At 40.4% G+C, this 15,962-nt stretch overlaps 1 protein-coding gene across 3 annotated transcripts in view; it reads left to right on the top strand.

Moving 5' to 3' along the window:
* Positions 1–6,034: 6,034 nt before the first annotated feature.
* Positions 6,035–15,962, top strand: part of FAM168B (family with sequence similarity 168 member B) — a 34,194-nt gene continuing 24,266 nt past the window's right edge. Inside the window, exons 1-2 of one of the 3 annotated variants that reach the window (XM_045479337.1) lie at positions 6,035–6,269; positions 13,140–13,220. In XM_045479337.1, the coding sequence (XP_045335293.1) occupies positions 13,151–13,220 (70 nt within the window). In that variant the 5' untranslated portion in view covers positions 6,035–6,269; positions 13,140–13,150. The remainder of the gene's footprint in view (positions 6,270–13,139; positions 13,221–15,962) is intronic. The other 2 variants (XM_045479335.1, XM_045479336.1) reach the window with 2 other exon arrangements.

The raw sequence follows: 15,962 nt of genomic DNA, 5'->3' as shown, positions 1-15,962 counted from the left end.
CATAGAAGTGGAGCATAGTTCGTACTCTTTAAGCCAGTAATTGTTTAGGGCAATGATCCCATAATAAACAGACTCTGGTCAAAAATTATTTACAAGGATTATATCAGGTGCATAAGAAATAGAAGTTAAAACAATTGTGAGATGACATTACACATTCAGCTTATTGGCAAACATTTTAAAGTTTTATACTAAATGTGACAAATACGTGAAGCTATCAGAGCTTGTATCTTACTACGGATGGTGTAGCTTATTACAAACCTTTAGAGAGCAATTTGGCACTATCCAGTCAGTTTTAAGATGCTGGTACCCTGTGAACAAATAATTGTGCTTCTCGGTAAATACCGTAGAGTAGTATTTTCCAACTTTTTGACTATCGCCTACATAATGAATTTACTTCATAAGCTAGTACATAATATATGTAAAAACATATATATGAAAAATGAGTGATGGGCATTGAGGAGGGCACTTTTGGGGATGAGCACTGGGTGTTGTATGTAAGCAATGAACCACGGGAATCTACTCTTGAAGCCAAGAGCACGCTGTTTACACTGTATGTTGGCCAACTTGACAATAAATTATACTAAAAAAAATATATATGAAGAGTTACAAAGTAATACTTAACCATACTCTTGTGCTAGGCACTCTTTTATTTTGTTGTTTTCCAGTCTAGTTCACTCTAAAATGCAGGCAATAAATGACTAGATTGATTTCACAATGTGGGACTGATATTGGGTTGCTGTTCAAGAGAGAGCTGCTCTGATTATGTACTGCTGTGTACCAATTCACCCCAAAATTTAATGCTTTAAAACAGCAATTTATTGTTATGGTGTCTCATAACCTAGACTGATATTTCTCTTTATATTAAACAGTAAGATTTGAGTGAAAAAACCTTATTGGAACTTCGGTTGCTTGTCAATGACATGAGTGACTTCTTTCCCAAATAGGATAGTAGTTTTTGGATATTAGAAAAATATTTCCTAAATTTTTTGTGCTATTCATAAAGGGAAAGCTATAGACATTATCCCCTTTGAAGTTTAATCTACATTAATATTTTCTCCATCTTATTTATTTTTTTATTTTTTTAATGTTTATTTATTTTTGAGAGAGACAGTGACAGAGTGTGAGTCGGGGAGGGGCAGAGAGAAAGGGAGACAGAATCTGGAGCAGCCACCAGGCTCTGAGCAAGCTGTCAGTACAGAGCCTGACACAGGGCTTGAACTCACAAACTGCGAGATCATGACCTGTGCCAAAGTAGGACACTTAACCAACTGAGCCACCCAGGCACCCCTCCATCATATTCTTAAGTTTACAAAATTGGCAAGCAATAAATTAAGCCTTGTTTAGTATTATTGGACAAGTTGCATGACGTAGATAGTCCTACCATGGTCAGAGTTCAGGCTACAATGTGACCTCATGGAGGGGAGGCAGGAAAGGAAGCTCTTGCAGCTTAGTGTTATAGAGCATTTCCGCCAGGCAGGTCCAATAGCCCCAAAGAGCCTCAAAGAGCCTTAGGGCACAGGCAACAGTAAAACACAATAACTAGGAAGGGATAAGTTTTTGCGTCTTTTGTTTTTAACAAATTTCTATAACCTAATCTTAATAATTGTGCTTGCCAAGTGTCTTGCCAAATTCCTGAAAATGTATCCTTTGGCTTTCAGGAGCCAGTTCAAATCATTGTAAGCAGGCCCCAGGCACCCTACTGAATTGGTTCAGCTGTTCTCCTGATGATAGATGTGTGGACTTCTTTCAATTTTTGGCTATTATCAATAAAACTGCTATGAACATTTTTGTACAATTCTTTTGAATGGATGTATGTTTTCATTTCTTTTTGGCAGATACCTACAATTTATTAGGCGATAGGACAGGTGTATGATTAGTTTTTTAAGAAACAACAAGACTTTTTCCTAAAATGATTATACCATTTTACACTCCTGCAAATTTATGAGATTTTATTTATTTATGATTTAATTTTAGAGTATGCAATACATTCATATATTTCAAAGGAAAAACAAACCTTGAAAATTATTCATCTCTTCCCTGTCTTCCATTTGCTCAGGGTCCACTCTGTCCGTAGCCTCATTACAGTAAATCACTGCTGTTAGTTTCTTGGATTTTAGAAATTATGTCTGTCTTCATACACAAGTAAATACATAGTTTCATTTCCCCTTTTTACATGATGTTCTTTAACAGTTAAAGAACATCATGATGTTCTTTAACACAGTTGAATAGGGCTACTGTAACAAATACCACACAAAAAAACAGCTTAAATGACAAAAATTTATGTTCTCCCAGGTCTGGAGGCTGGAAGTCCAAGATCATGGTGCTAGTAGGGTTAGATTCTCCTGAGGCCTCTCTCCTTGGCCTGTAGATGACCCCTTCACACTGTGTCCTCACATGGCTGTCCATACATCTGTGTTGTCTGTATCCTAATCTCCTCTTCTTATAAAGACATCAGTCAGATTGGATTAGGGCCCACCCCACTGACCTCATTTTAACCTGACTATTTCTTTAAAGGCCCTATCTGCAAATACAGATTCTGAGGTACTTGGGGTTAGGGCTTCTGCATATGAATTAGGGGTGGGGGAACACAACTCAGCCTGTGAAACAGTTCCATCCTTTGCCTTGTTTATTTAACAATCTACCTTGATGGTATCTCCATTTCAGTTTATAGAAAGGTTGCTCATTTCTTTTTTGAGTTATAGAGTAATTTATTGTATAGATGAACGAGACAATCAGTCCCCTATTGATGGACACTAGGGTTGTTTCCAATATTTTGCTACTCTAAAAAATACTGCAATGTATGAGCTTGCACCTATTTCATTTTACACCAGCAAGCATCTCTATAGACAGATTCCCAGAAGTAGAATTGTTGAGTCAAATATTTTGTGTATACTTGTCATAATACATCAAGTGGTCCCTTCTACACTCTAGCAATGTGCCTGCTTCCCCACAGCCACATTCATAAGGTGTACTGTCAATTTTTTGGATGCTTGCCAATCAAATGGGGGAAAATGCTATCTCAAAGAAATTTAACTTGCATTCTTCTCTTGAGTGAGGTTGGATTTTTTTCATGTGATTAAGAGCCATTTACTTTCTTTTCTGTGAACTCCCCTCATTGTTTTTTTATTGAGTTGTAGGATTTTTTTTCTTATTAACTTCTGAAAGTTCTCTATGCTAGGGAGATTAACCCTTTGTCTATCATATGTGTTGGAACTATTTATTCCTTGTTAATCATCTGTCTTTTGACTACGTTCATGGCACTTTTTGCCAAACCAAAGTTTTTCATAATGTGGCTTTTGGATTTGGAACAGGAGTTAGAATGGCCTTATTTACTCTAAGATTAAAAAGGATTTTTTCCCATGTTTTCTTCTTGTTCTTCTTATACATTCATATCTTTCTTCATTTGGATTTAATTCTAGTATAGTGTAAGGTATGGACCCAATTTTATGTTTTTTCAGATGGCTATATTTTTGTCCTAATGCCATTTATTGAATAATTGATCTTTATCTCTGGTGACTTCCCAAAATTATTTGGGTGTATTGCCGGATTTAACGTTATATATATCATTAGTCTGTGTATTCGTATTTCAGTAACACACTGCTTTATTGAGGCTTTTATTTAAAAAATTTTTTTTAAAACTCATGACCCCAAGAGTCAGATGCACTACTGACTGAGACAGGCAGGTGCCCCTTTAATGAGGCTTTTAAATATGTTTTCTTATTTGGTACGTCTAGTTGCCAGCTCCCTCCCTATTACTCTTTAGTTTCAAAGTTTTCCTGGCAGATTCTTTCTTTTAATTCTTCTTGATTATTTCCTAGAGGTAAATTAGAATCACTTCATCTAGTTAAAAATAATTATTGGCGTTTTATAGGAATTGCATTTAAATTTGTAAATTAACTTAGGGAGCATTGACATCTCTTTGATGTTAAATCCACTTTTCCAAGAATATGTTTTTCTCCACATGTTTAAGTGTTCTTTTGTGCCATTCAGGGATTATTCAAAGTTTTATTCACGTCAATCTTGTGCAATTCTTATGAAAGTTTATTGCTAGGTATTATGTCATTTTATTTATTTATTTATTTATTTATTTATTTATCCTGTAAGTATCCTTGTATACTATTGATCTTTTATACCATTTCATTATATCTTCTAATTGGTTGTTATTTAGATACATGATAGCTATATATTTTTTTCATTTTGATTATTGGTTTTTGCTGAATGCTCTTATTGTTTGTATAGTTTTTCAGACAATCCCACCTGCTTTTGACCTCATGTGTAAGTGAGAAGTAAAATTCTGTTGTGTGAAGACACTTAGGTTTTGGTCTTGGAGCATTTCCTAGTTATCCTGACAGAAACCGGTAATTTAAAAAGAAAGAAAGAAAGAAAAGGGGGCACTTGGGTGGCTCAGGCGGTTAAGCATCTGACTTTAGCTCAGGTCAGGATCTCATGGGTTTGTGAATTTGAACTTCGGGCCCTCTGCTGTTAGCAGGGAGACCGCTTTGGATCCTCTGTCCCATTCTCTCTCTCACAAAACAAGGAAATAAAACTTAAAAAAAAAAAAAAAGAACAATGAAAAAACAAAGAAAGAAAAGATGCTCAACACACAAATATATTAGGGTAAAATTCTGTGGGGGCAGTGGAAGGAGAAAAAGGAGCAATTAAACTTTTATAGAATTTACTCATGTCTTTTTTAAATGGAAAAAAATGCGAATTGAATCACCATAGTGTTTACATTCTCATGGATGTTTTAAAAAGTAACATTGTTTTTTTACAACTTGCCAGCTTGCCAGGAATCATCTCCTTTGAGACTACTTTAATCTGTACCCAGAACTCTTAACAGATATGCTAGGAAGAGTCTTTAGGAACTGTATATAGTGAGTGTCCCTCCAGATCCGGTTGTTAACCTGCACAGTCAGCAAGATAAACTGCTGGTTTCTTTCTGTTGAGTACAGGCCCACAGGATTGTCCAACTCTCTTCAGACCCTTACAAGAGACCCATCTCAGCCTGCATCTCAGGATTCCTCCACCTTTCTCCACAGCCGACTCACGGACTCTCAGTTCAGGCTAGGACCTTGGAGGTTCTGTTAATGTCGTGCAAGTAGCTAGAGGTGTTCTTGGAAAACTAAAACTCAGAACTCCCCCTTTAAAAGCAAGCGCTTTGACGCCAGATGTTGGGGTTTGAATCCTTAGTGGGCTTTCTAATAGCGTGTTCTTGAAAGCTTGTCAGCCTCTTTGTGTCTTATTTCCCTCAATTGTAAAATGATTTATCACAAATATTAAATGACTTAAGGAATGCAGAGCACTGGAAACAATGATTGGCAGAGTGAATGCAGTCAGTGCCTATGCCCGCAGCCTCTACGTGGTGCCCCAGCGTCGCTGGGACGTGCTTTGTTGCGACGGTCCTTAGGGTGTTCAAGGCCGGGCTCCCATGCCGCTCTGTGGGATAGCACTTCACCTGCACGCCACCACACCAGCCCTGGCTGGGGGTGCTGAGTGAGCCTTCTACTCAGTTGCCACCATTGGGCATCACAGCCAGGACCGGGTCACACACCACCACTGCACCTTTGCCGTCTGCATTTACACACAGGTTCCTGCAGTACAGTGGCAGGATCGTACGTATTTTAAAAATACGAAATGAAATGCATTTTTTCTAAGAAATCAGTACAATTCTGGAATTATGTTCCAATACGTTCTTTCCATATTGCATTAGAAAGGCAAAAATGGCGCGAGGAAAAAGTCCATAGTAAGCACCTATTCCTTAAGGTCAACACAGACGTCCCCACGGGCGCCGCTAGCTGCTCGGGCTTCTCGCCCTACAAGCTCCGCACGACGGACCCTGGGGTAGCCCAGCCAGGGGTGCCAGGGGTCGCACCACGCGGTGCTCCCCGCAGATTCCATCCGGGCGTCTCTCAGACGCCGGCGGGAGCGAGCACGCCGCCACCCCAGTTAGGACGGAGCCATACAGTCACGTGCCCGGCGCGTCCCCGCCGCGGCGCGCTCCAGGCGGAAGTGAGGTCGGTGGCTCGGTGGCTGCGCAGCGTCGGCGGGGAGCGCGGGCTGCGGAGAGGCGGGCCGGGCGGAGCGGAGCGACTGGAAGCGCGGGCCGGGGAGGCGGCGGCGGCGGCGGCGGAGACGGGGGCCTCGCGGCTCAGCCCCCGCATCAGAACAGGTCTCCGCGGCTCTCGCCCTTCGCCGAGCCCCACCGCCGAGCCCGCCCCGGGCCGGCGTGCGCTGGTCATCGAGGCCCAGGCTGCCGCTGCCGCGGCGCGGTGAGTGCGGGCGGGCGCCCCCGGGCGGGGGCGGGGCGGGACGCTGCGCCCTGTCTGGCCCGGGGCTGAGCGCGGGCCCGGGCGGCGGGCTCGGGCGGCGGCGCTGCCGGCCGGAAGTGCGGCGCTTTGTGCGGCCGGCCTGGGGCGGCGCCAAGGTCGGGCCAGCGGCTTAGGGTCGCTTGGTGCCCGGGCGGGGGGACGGCCTGGCGGCACCCGCGGCGGTAACCCAGGCTGTGCTTTGTCCGGTGGGACGGACCGGGCCTCTGGGGGCCCGAGGGAGGAGGAACTGGGCGCGGACTGGCGCGCGGGCAGGTGCGGTGTGGGTGGTGGGGGGCTGCTGCCCAGGTGGCCGGTGAGAGGTGGAGTCCGTGCACAAGAATGTTCTCTGGGTCTTTTTAAGGTCCGACTTAGATCAGGTCAGGAAAACGTATGAAAAATGGGGAGGCAGCAGGGTGTTGTTTTCTCTAACTTAGATTTGGGATTCTTGTGGTTGCAGTCATTTCGAATGTGTAAACTAGTCACCTTGTCTACCTACAAACTAAAAATGATTCTATTTGCCTGGCAGAAGCTTAGTGTTCGCCCTCCAGCTTGAAAGGCTTTTTAATTTCAGAAAGGACGTTTTGTCGCCCAGTCTGGGTTCACTTTAAAGAGGTGACTCTTTGCAACATGTCCACAAACGGTATTTTTCTTTTACAGCGTACTCAAGTGTGCGTCTTAATGGGTCGTATGAGTTAATGTTTTATTAAAGTCGTACATGAAAATATTCGGGAGTGTTTGTGGCATGCAGGAAAAAATTATAAGTGAAAAGGTTTGTCTCATTTCCACATTTAAAATTTTCAAGTCATCGTGTAATTGAGATTATTTTCTCAAATACGTAAAAAAGTTTGAAAGTTTTTGCTGTGAGCAATAAGAGGGATACATTTTACAACTTTGGTGAGTAAGTAGTGGATTATTTTTGCTTTGACAGCCAATTGGACAATTTAAAGCTCTTTCTCCTAATGCTGAAGCTACTGTAGTACGCACTGTGAAGATTTCCCTTAAGCTTTATAAAGTGGGCTTGCTTTGGTGGGAGGGTTTGTATGTTGCTAATGTTTAGTTGTGTTTGTGACTAAATGGAAGCTAAGATTTGATAGAGGTCCCCGCAGGCTTTAAGAGTTGAAGACAGAGCCAGCTGCCTGTGCCTTCTGATGGGTGTCCTTGAGGAGCAATTGCTAAAAGTGTTGAGCAGGTAGCATCCGCTCTTCCTGGCTCCTGCCTTTGGAAATAGTGGAAAGATTGGGTTCTGTGTGTGAGACGAGTGCCTGCAACTTCAGGAGGAAGCACCATCTGTTGCTGTAGCTCTTACTGCCCCTGCCCTCTTACCAGGCTGTGATAAATTTGTTAGGATTTTTAGTTACTGTTCTGCTCTACACCTGCCTTTCAACTCATTTCTACTTTATGGTTAGAATTGTAATGCCAAAATTGTTGGATTTTCAAACATTGAGAAAATTAGTAGTAGAGGTAGAGGATTAGAATTGGAAAATAAGAACTTAAGTGCGTTGTAAAAATATTTTAATTTTTTGTATGTTCTGTAGTTTAAAGGGACATTTTATTTCTCATAAACAGCTTCTTTTCCTAGATCAGTTGAGAGCACTTTTAAAACAACAGAACACTAACCTAAAAGAGTAATGGTTATTTTTCTGATATCTGTGTTCCACTCTACGTATATGCCTTTGAAGTCTTTCCACTCCTGTGTAGAAATATGAATTTCTTCCAATTTCTACCTCAGTAGTGAAGGTAGAGTTTGAGGGAGTTGAGAACTTTCTCCTCTTTAAAAAAAAAAAAAGTTTTAAGAGAGAACGAGTGTGCACACTTAAAATTTTTTTATATTTGATTAGTGGATATGAAAGCTAAACCCACTGGCCAATCTTAACATCATCACCACAAGTCAAACTATTTAACACTACGTGCATCCTCATGTGATAGAAGTACTCTGCATCACCTAAGGGTACTGCTACAAAAAAAATTACAGTCTGCATCAATAGATCCTATACATCCAACTTCCAGTTTACAGACAAATTGGAGGAATAGGGTGGGCAACACCATGAAGCAATCAGACAAACCCAAAAGTTGGGGCATTCTAGAGGACATTTTTATAACTGTAAAATCTTTTTACAGTTTTTTTCAATATAAATCAAAATCCAAACAAAATCCACCTAATGACTTTTATGTGTAAATCTATTTTAATCTAGAACTGCCCTCCCCACCCCTCTACCTTTTTCCAGACCTTTGACTTACTGAAGAAACTGGGTCATTTGATTTTTAAAATGCCCCCTTTTGGTTTGTTAGTGTTAAATAGTTTGACTTGTGATGATGATGTTAAGATTGGCCAGTGGGTTCAGCTTTCATATCCACTAATCAGTAAACAGAAGTTTTCAACAATTGTGAGTTATATATATATTTTTTTTTTTTTTAAATTTTTTGTCAACGTTTATTTATTTTTGGGACAGAGAGAGACAGAGCATGAACGGGGGAGGGGCAGAGAGAGAGGGAGACACAGAATCGGAAACAGGCTCCAGGCTCCGAGCCATCAGCCCAGAGCCTGACGCGGGGCTCGAACTCCCGGACCGCGAGATCGTGACCTGGCTGAAGTCGGACGCTTAACCGACTGCGCCACCCAGGCGCCCCAAGTTATATATTTTTTAAGTTTATTTATTTTGAGAGAGAGAGAGAGAGAGCATGGGCGAGCAGGAGTGGAGCAGAGAGAGATGGGGGAGAGAATCCTGGCAGAGCCTGGTGCCAGGCTCAATCTCACAAAGTGTGAGATCATGAACTGAGCCAAAAGCAAGGAAGGATCACGTGCTCAGCTGGCTGAGCCAACCAGGTGCCCCTAAATTCTGAGTTATATTTTAAATAAACATTTCAACTTCATATATATATATGAAAAAATATATGTACATAAATATATATACATATACATATATTTAAAGTAAGCTCTGTGCCGAATATGAGGCTTAAACTCACAACCTAGAGATCAAGAGTCCATGCTCGACTGACTGAGCCAGCCGGGCACCCCTCAATCTCACATTTATTGCTGTGAAAAGTTATATTTTCTATTAGTTATTTTATTCAAGAACATTCAGAAGATACATATAAGATACCTGTGTGCCAAGCATTGATGAAATGCAAGGAGACAGAGCTGAGAAAATTATTTTCCCTGTCCTTGAGCCTCAGAATCTTGGGGAAGTCTCATTATTTGAAAAGTAACCTAAGAATCTTTTTGACATTAGTTCACGGACTTTGTCTTTGTATTATTCAGGCCTTTTTATTGAATAGGAGAGGGAACTGCAACATTTTTTTTTATCAGTCTCGTTATATTTTCTTAACTTGTAATTTTTAATTCATTAAAGACTTTCAATCACTCTAGGAAACATTATTAGCCTCTGGGGAAGTAAAAGTGCTTTCAGGAAGTGTAACTTCTGAGTAGTTTGGAACTTATGGTATTGAGAATTCAGGTGCAATTCTGTACATTTTTAGTGGCAAATATACAGTAGAATTGTGTTACTGGTTTACGCTATGAGATCCTTATGGCAGGAGAGCCTTGTGGTATTCAGTGCTTCATTGAGTTATTTAAAATTTTTGGTTGTTATGAATAACACTATTATAAACATTAGTGTACACATTTTTGTGTGGATGTTTATGTTTTCGTTTCTCTTGGGTATTTACCAAGGAGTAGAATTACCAGATCATATGGTAATGCTTGTGTTAAATTGTTTTGCTATTCATGAGCTTCATTGCCTACTCCATGACATCTCCTACTCAGCCCCACTTCCATAACCATATTTGCTGATTCCCTACAAGTCCAATTGCCCAGTATTACTAAAGTACATCTTGTATTTTCTCACTTCTATGGCTTTTCGGGATCCTGCTTGTCCAGAGCTTGTTGGAAATATCACCTCTGTAATCCAAGTTTTTTCTGACCATTCATTCCCCCCCTCACCTGTTGAATTTTTGCTCTCTTCCCTCACCCCTCATAATACTTTATTCTTTTATGGCTCTTAATGTGGCTATTACTACTGTTTGTTCTATATCACCATTATTCATGTTTTTTGTTTTTCAGGACTGGGTTGTCCAGTATAATAGCCATCACCTAGGTGTGACTGTTGAAGTTAAACTAAAATGCGGTTCCTTACATGTGTTAGCCACATTTCAAGTGTTCACTAACCAGCCATTAATGGCTACTTTACGTGGACAGGGTAGCCATATGTTTTCTTTTTTCTTTCTTTTTTCTTCCTTTTTTCTTTTCTTTTCTTTTCTTTTCTTTTCTTTTCTTTTCTTTTCTTTTCTTTTCTTTTCTTGTCATATGTTTTCACAGAAACTTCTATTGGACAGCACTTTCCTAGATTGTAAACTCAGAACTGGGACTGTGACTTGCTTTTTTTTTTTTTTTTTTTTTTTTTCCTTTTTTTCCTCTGTGGCCTTTGCATAGTGCTTTGCTTATCTTGAATTCAGTTGAGTAAATGAAATTGATCCTGGCACAGGATAGAGAAACAGAGTTTTGGAAGGTATGCACTTTCTAGAGATCATAGTTGAGCTACAGAGATAGATGGAATTTGTGAGGGTTTCCACAATTCTTATGTTGTACATCCACTAAGAATGGGTTAAAAGTGCAGGACAATAGGGACTGGAAGTTGTCAGTTTGCTTATTTATTTATTTTTTGCCAATTTGCTTATTCTTAAACTGTGGGATAAGATACATAATTAATTCTCCTGCTTGCTTTCTATGGCTGCCTATTATTTTCTGTCATCTGTATTGTAGACATGTGCCATTCACTGTGATAGCCTCTAGTCTCATATGACTATTTAAATTTAAGTTGAGGGGTGCATGGCTGATTCAGTCAGAGAAGTGTGCAACTCTTGATCTCAGGGTCTTGAGTTCAAGCCTCACTTGGGTGTAGAGATTATATACATAAATAAACTTTAGAAAAACAAATTTGAGTCAGATAAATTTAAAAATCAGATCCTGCAGTAGCCAAGCCATGTTTTTGGGTGCTCAGTAGTTACTTTTCGCTAATGGCTGCCATATTGGAAGGCACAGAGAGCATCCTCATAGTTGCAGAGAGTACTGTTGGTCTGTACTGATCTAGATTTATCTTTTGTCTGTAATTGTGAATGTCATGGTAAAGTTGGCACCTGCCTTTTGGTTTAGAAGTTTAAAAAAAAAATTAGTTTTTCAGATAATGACTATCCAAATCACAGATGTTCCTAATTTATTCCTAATTTAGACTAGAACTTGTTACAAAGGTTAAGGATGGGACCTTGTATATTTTTTTGTATTGAACTGCTTGATTATGAATATGCTAAATGAGTCGGGTAAGCTGAGACCTTGAGGTAGTTAATTTTTGCAATATGTCTTTGTAAAGGAATTTGATACCTACAGTATTTGAAGGTGCATGTGTTTTTTAAGAAAATCAGCAAGTACTTGCACCTGTTTTGTGCCAGATACTGTTACTGGTGCTGCAGTAAATAGGACTGAGTCCCTGTTCGCTGTCTGCATGGGGCCACTTTCTTTTTTATTTTTTTTTAACATTTATTTATTTTTGGGACAGAGAGAGACAGAGCATGAACAGGGGAGGGGCAGAGAGAGAGGGAGACACAGAATCGGAAACAGGCTCCAGGCTCTGAGCCATCAGCCCAGAGCCCGACGCGGGGCTCGAACTCACGGACCGCGAGATCGTGACCTGGCTGAAGTCGGACGCTTAACCGACTGCGCCACCCAGGCGCCCCAGCATGGGGCCACTTTCTAGTTGGGGATGTGGTAAGGGAGGCACACACTAAACAAGTAAATACATGTACATTTTATTAATTTTTTTAAGTAGACTTTTTTAGAGCAGCTTTAAGTTCACAGCAAAATTGAGCAGAAAGTACAGAGAATTTCCATATACCTATTGCCTGTCATCCCCCCACCCTGTGGTGTTTTTATTTTTAAATTTAGGGTCCCCCTTAATCCTTACTACCATGTAAATTTGTGTGAGTGACTTACTGGACGAGGAATGCAGAATAGTCTTGATTAAACTCACTTTCGGAAAATACTTTGGGCGATAGAATTCAGAGGAGCTTGCTGAAGATACTGATGAGAATCATATTTCTATTGAGGAAGGGGTAAATTCATGGTTGTAGCTGGGTAAGTTGAACTTTACGGAAAAAGATTGTGAAAAAACATTAAATGGGTTAATAGGGTTGCTGGGCTGTAGCTGATTTTTCTTTTTAAGAAAATATATGTATATTTAACAAAAGTTATTTAAGAAACAAAGAAAAGTGCAAAAAGAACACTAACCCCACCCCATCTAGAGACAGTCTCTGTTCATATTTTTATATTCTCCCAGATCTTTTCTGCTTGTGTTGGAAGTACACATGCCTGTGCCTATACTATGTGCGGGTGCAGATTTGATCTCATACTACATAATGCAGCATCATTCCCTTCCTTTTTCTATATAACATTATGTCAGTCATGTTCTTAAACACTTTAAAAGTAGCTGTACAATATTTCATATTCTGAATAGATCTGGTTTACTTAACTATTCTTTGTTATAAGGACATTTAAATTATAAGGATTTTTTTTTCACTGGTTTAAGTAGGGCCGTAGAGAGCACTTTTTCCCTTTAACTTCCTATGGACTGAAGAAGCTGTGAAGGAAAGTTTACAATATTAGGTGGGTGCTCATCAGGACTTCTGGCCTTCCTTTTCTAAGTAGATTGGCAGCAGCCTTAGATGCCTTGTTTTTAGTAGACTAGAGGAGGGACTCTTGCTGTCTGCTATTTTGAGACTGATGTTGGAGAAAAACTAGAGAATAAAAGTGCTTGGCTAAATCACTTTTTTTTTCCTTTTTAGTTCTTGAAATCATGAATCCTGTTTATAGCCCTGGTTCTTCTGGGGTTCCCTATGCAAATGCCAAAGGAATTGGTTATCCAGGTAAGCAAGTAAAACTTTGTTTCGTTATGGAACTTTGAGCACTTAGTAAATTTCCATGTCCCTAAGAATGCTTCTAGTTGACAAACTTAGCTCAAAGTGAGTTACACAAGGAAGAAAATGTTTTGACTCATGGAACTGAAAAATCAAGAGGTAGGACTGGATTTGGTCAAAGCTTGATCTGGTGGCTCCAACAGGTGGTACTGGGATCTGATTTCTGCCTCCTGGACTCAGCTTCACTTCCTCAGGATTGGCTCAGTATTGGTCATGGGTTACACTTCTCCCTATTGTGGTCTCTCTCTGGTGTTCAGCTACTCCCACCAGTATACTGGCTATGAGCCTTGTTACATCTGCTCTATAGGAAACCCCCATGGGGCTTCTCGTTCTCTATTCAGACCATTCCTGGGGTGTGTTCTGATTGCACTCAGCTTCCATTCCTGGGCCAGAAGGAGATTCTACTGGTTAATTCAGGTCTGAGGCATATTCCTCCCTTATTGGAGTCAGCTAGTCAAACTTGGGCTGTGAGGGAAGCAGTAAAGCAAATTTGGGGGACTAGGAGCTGATTGGTTGAAAACAGCAAATGGTCATCCTAGTTGGTGACATCTAACATGGAGTCATTATTTTATTTTTTTTAACTTTTATTTTTAATTTTTTTATTTTAGAGAGCATGAGTGAGTAGGGGAGAGGGGCAGAGGGGGAGAGAGAGAATCTTAAGCAGCCTCCATCCTCAGCGTGGAGCCTGACGCGGGGCTGGATCCCATGACACTGGGATCATAACCTGAGCCAAAATCAAGAGTTGGTCGCCCAACCCACTAAGCCACCCAGACACCCCAAGGAATAATTATTTGTAATGTTAAATTTTTTTGTGGGTTTTGATAATATGGTGGAACAGATAACCTTAAAATCCTGTTGCTATAAAACCTCTAGAAAATTGAATACAACATTTAGGGGTGCCTGGGTGGCTCAGTGGGTTAAGTATCCAACTTCAGCTTAGGTCTTGAACTTACGGTTAGTGAGCTCAAGCCCCACATTGGGCTGTCTGTTGTCAGTGGGAGCCTGCTTCAGATCCTTGTCTCCTTCTCTCTCTGCCCCTCCCCTGCTTGCATGCTCTCTCTTTCTCTTAAAAATAAATATTTTTAAAAAATTGAATAAAACATTTAAAAAATGTACAACTGAACCTGCAGGGTAGTGAGCGAAATATCTGTAGCTAAATATGAAAGTGACATAAAAACCAGTGCATTTGGCCATTGAGCTGATAATTAGCTTGTCTTAGGGGCATGTGCTCTTAGTTGGTTTTAACATCCCACAAGGGGACAGAAAGTGAGGCCATTGTGAGGCTGAGAGTTGGGAGTGGGACCCTACACCAATCTTGTTCCTCCAGAGGGTCATACTCCCAGGGAAGATGTAGACTAAAACAGTTTTTTCACTGGTTCCACAAGGGAATTTTATCTCTGCTTGGGCTCTAGGAAGGGGAAAATCCTTCCTAACACTTTATAACCAGAGATATTGGAGGCTCCACTTTGTATTACCCAGACTTACCAGGGGTCCATAATTGAGAAACTAACATAAAAAGTAGTCTGCAGCCTTCATTACCCCTAAGCACCTGACAGCAGCAAATGCAGAACTGCTCTGGAGGCATATGTTCCCATTCCAGGTTGTGTGGGTTTCCCACGAAATTCTGCCTGTTAACAATGCAAGTAAGAGTCACCAGTCATGATAGACTTCAGGAATAGAACATCAGGTAGAAACCACATCACACAAACAAGTTTAGAATAATTGGAGATCAAAAAGAAAGAATCAGAATATAAGAGGGGAACTAGACATGGGTATGTGTGTGTGTGGGGTGACCATAAAGAACCAAAGGAACTTAAAAAGGAATGGCATGTGAATAAAATTCAGGTTAAATTGCAGGTAAAACACCACTAAATGGGAGAACCAGGATGCCAAATAAGGAAAGGGGGGAGGGCTATAGGAGAGCATTTAAGAAATCTAGATGTCAGAATGAGAAGACTTGGGGAGAATTAAGAGCTCCATAAGGTCGAATAGAGAGACTAGAAGAAAAGGAGTGACAGAATTTTCTGGAATTGATAAAAAGAAATTTAGTAATAAGACCTACTATCTTTAAGTCATCAGACTAGTTTAAACAGAATGCCAAATAGCTGAGGAGAATCCTGGGTGGATCTGGAGCAAAGGAAATAGGCAAAACCCTATGGTATTAGTGTTGCCTGATAGTCTTTTTAATAAAATATTGATTGCCTTTCATATTCCAGTTCTGTGCAAGATACCTAAATTTTGTTCCTGTTCTTTGGCCAAAAGCAGAGATTGGCAAACTTTATATAAAGGTCCAGGTGTAGTATATATTTCACGCTTTGTGGCTCTGTTAAAACTATACAACCCCTACTTTCCAGAACAAGAGCAGCCATAGACAGTACTGAGTGTGTGTTTCAGTAACACTGGAAACCGCCTCAGTAGGTTGATTTTTTTTTTTTTTTCCTTCAAAATAGCAGTAGCAGTGATTCTTCACGAATTTTTTTGTTTCTCCTCCCTCTCTCTTGGGACTTACATTTATAAGTGTAGTAAATCATTTTACCTGTTTCTTGTGTCCTGCGTTTTTTTGTCTTTTACATTTTTTTCCTCTGTGAACTTTAATGTGGATATTTTATCCGGAAACTGCCTCAGTAGGTTGATTTTTTTTTTTTTTTTTTTTTTTCCCCTCAAAATAGCAGTAACAGTGATTCTTCACGT

This window comes from Leopardus geoffroyi, chromosome C1, assembly GCF_018350155.1.
Source record: "Leopardus geoffroyi isolate Oge1 chromosome C1, O.geoffroyi_Oge1_pat1.0, whole genome shotgun sequence".
Lineage (NCBI taxonomy): Eukaryota > Metazoa > Chordata > Mammalia > Carnivora > Felidae > Leopardus > Leopardus geoffroyi.
This window is presented reverse-complemented; position numbering and strand designations above follow the sequence as displayed.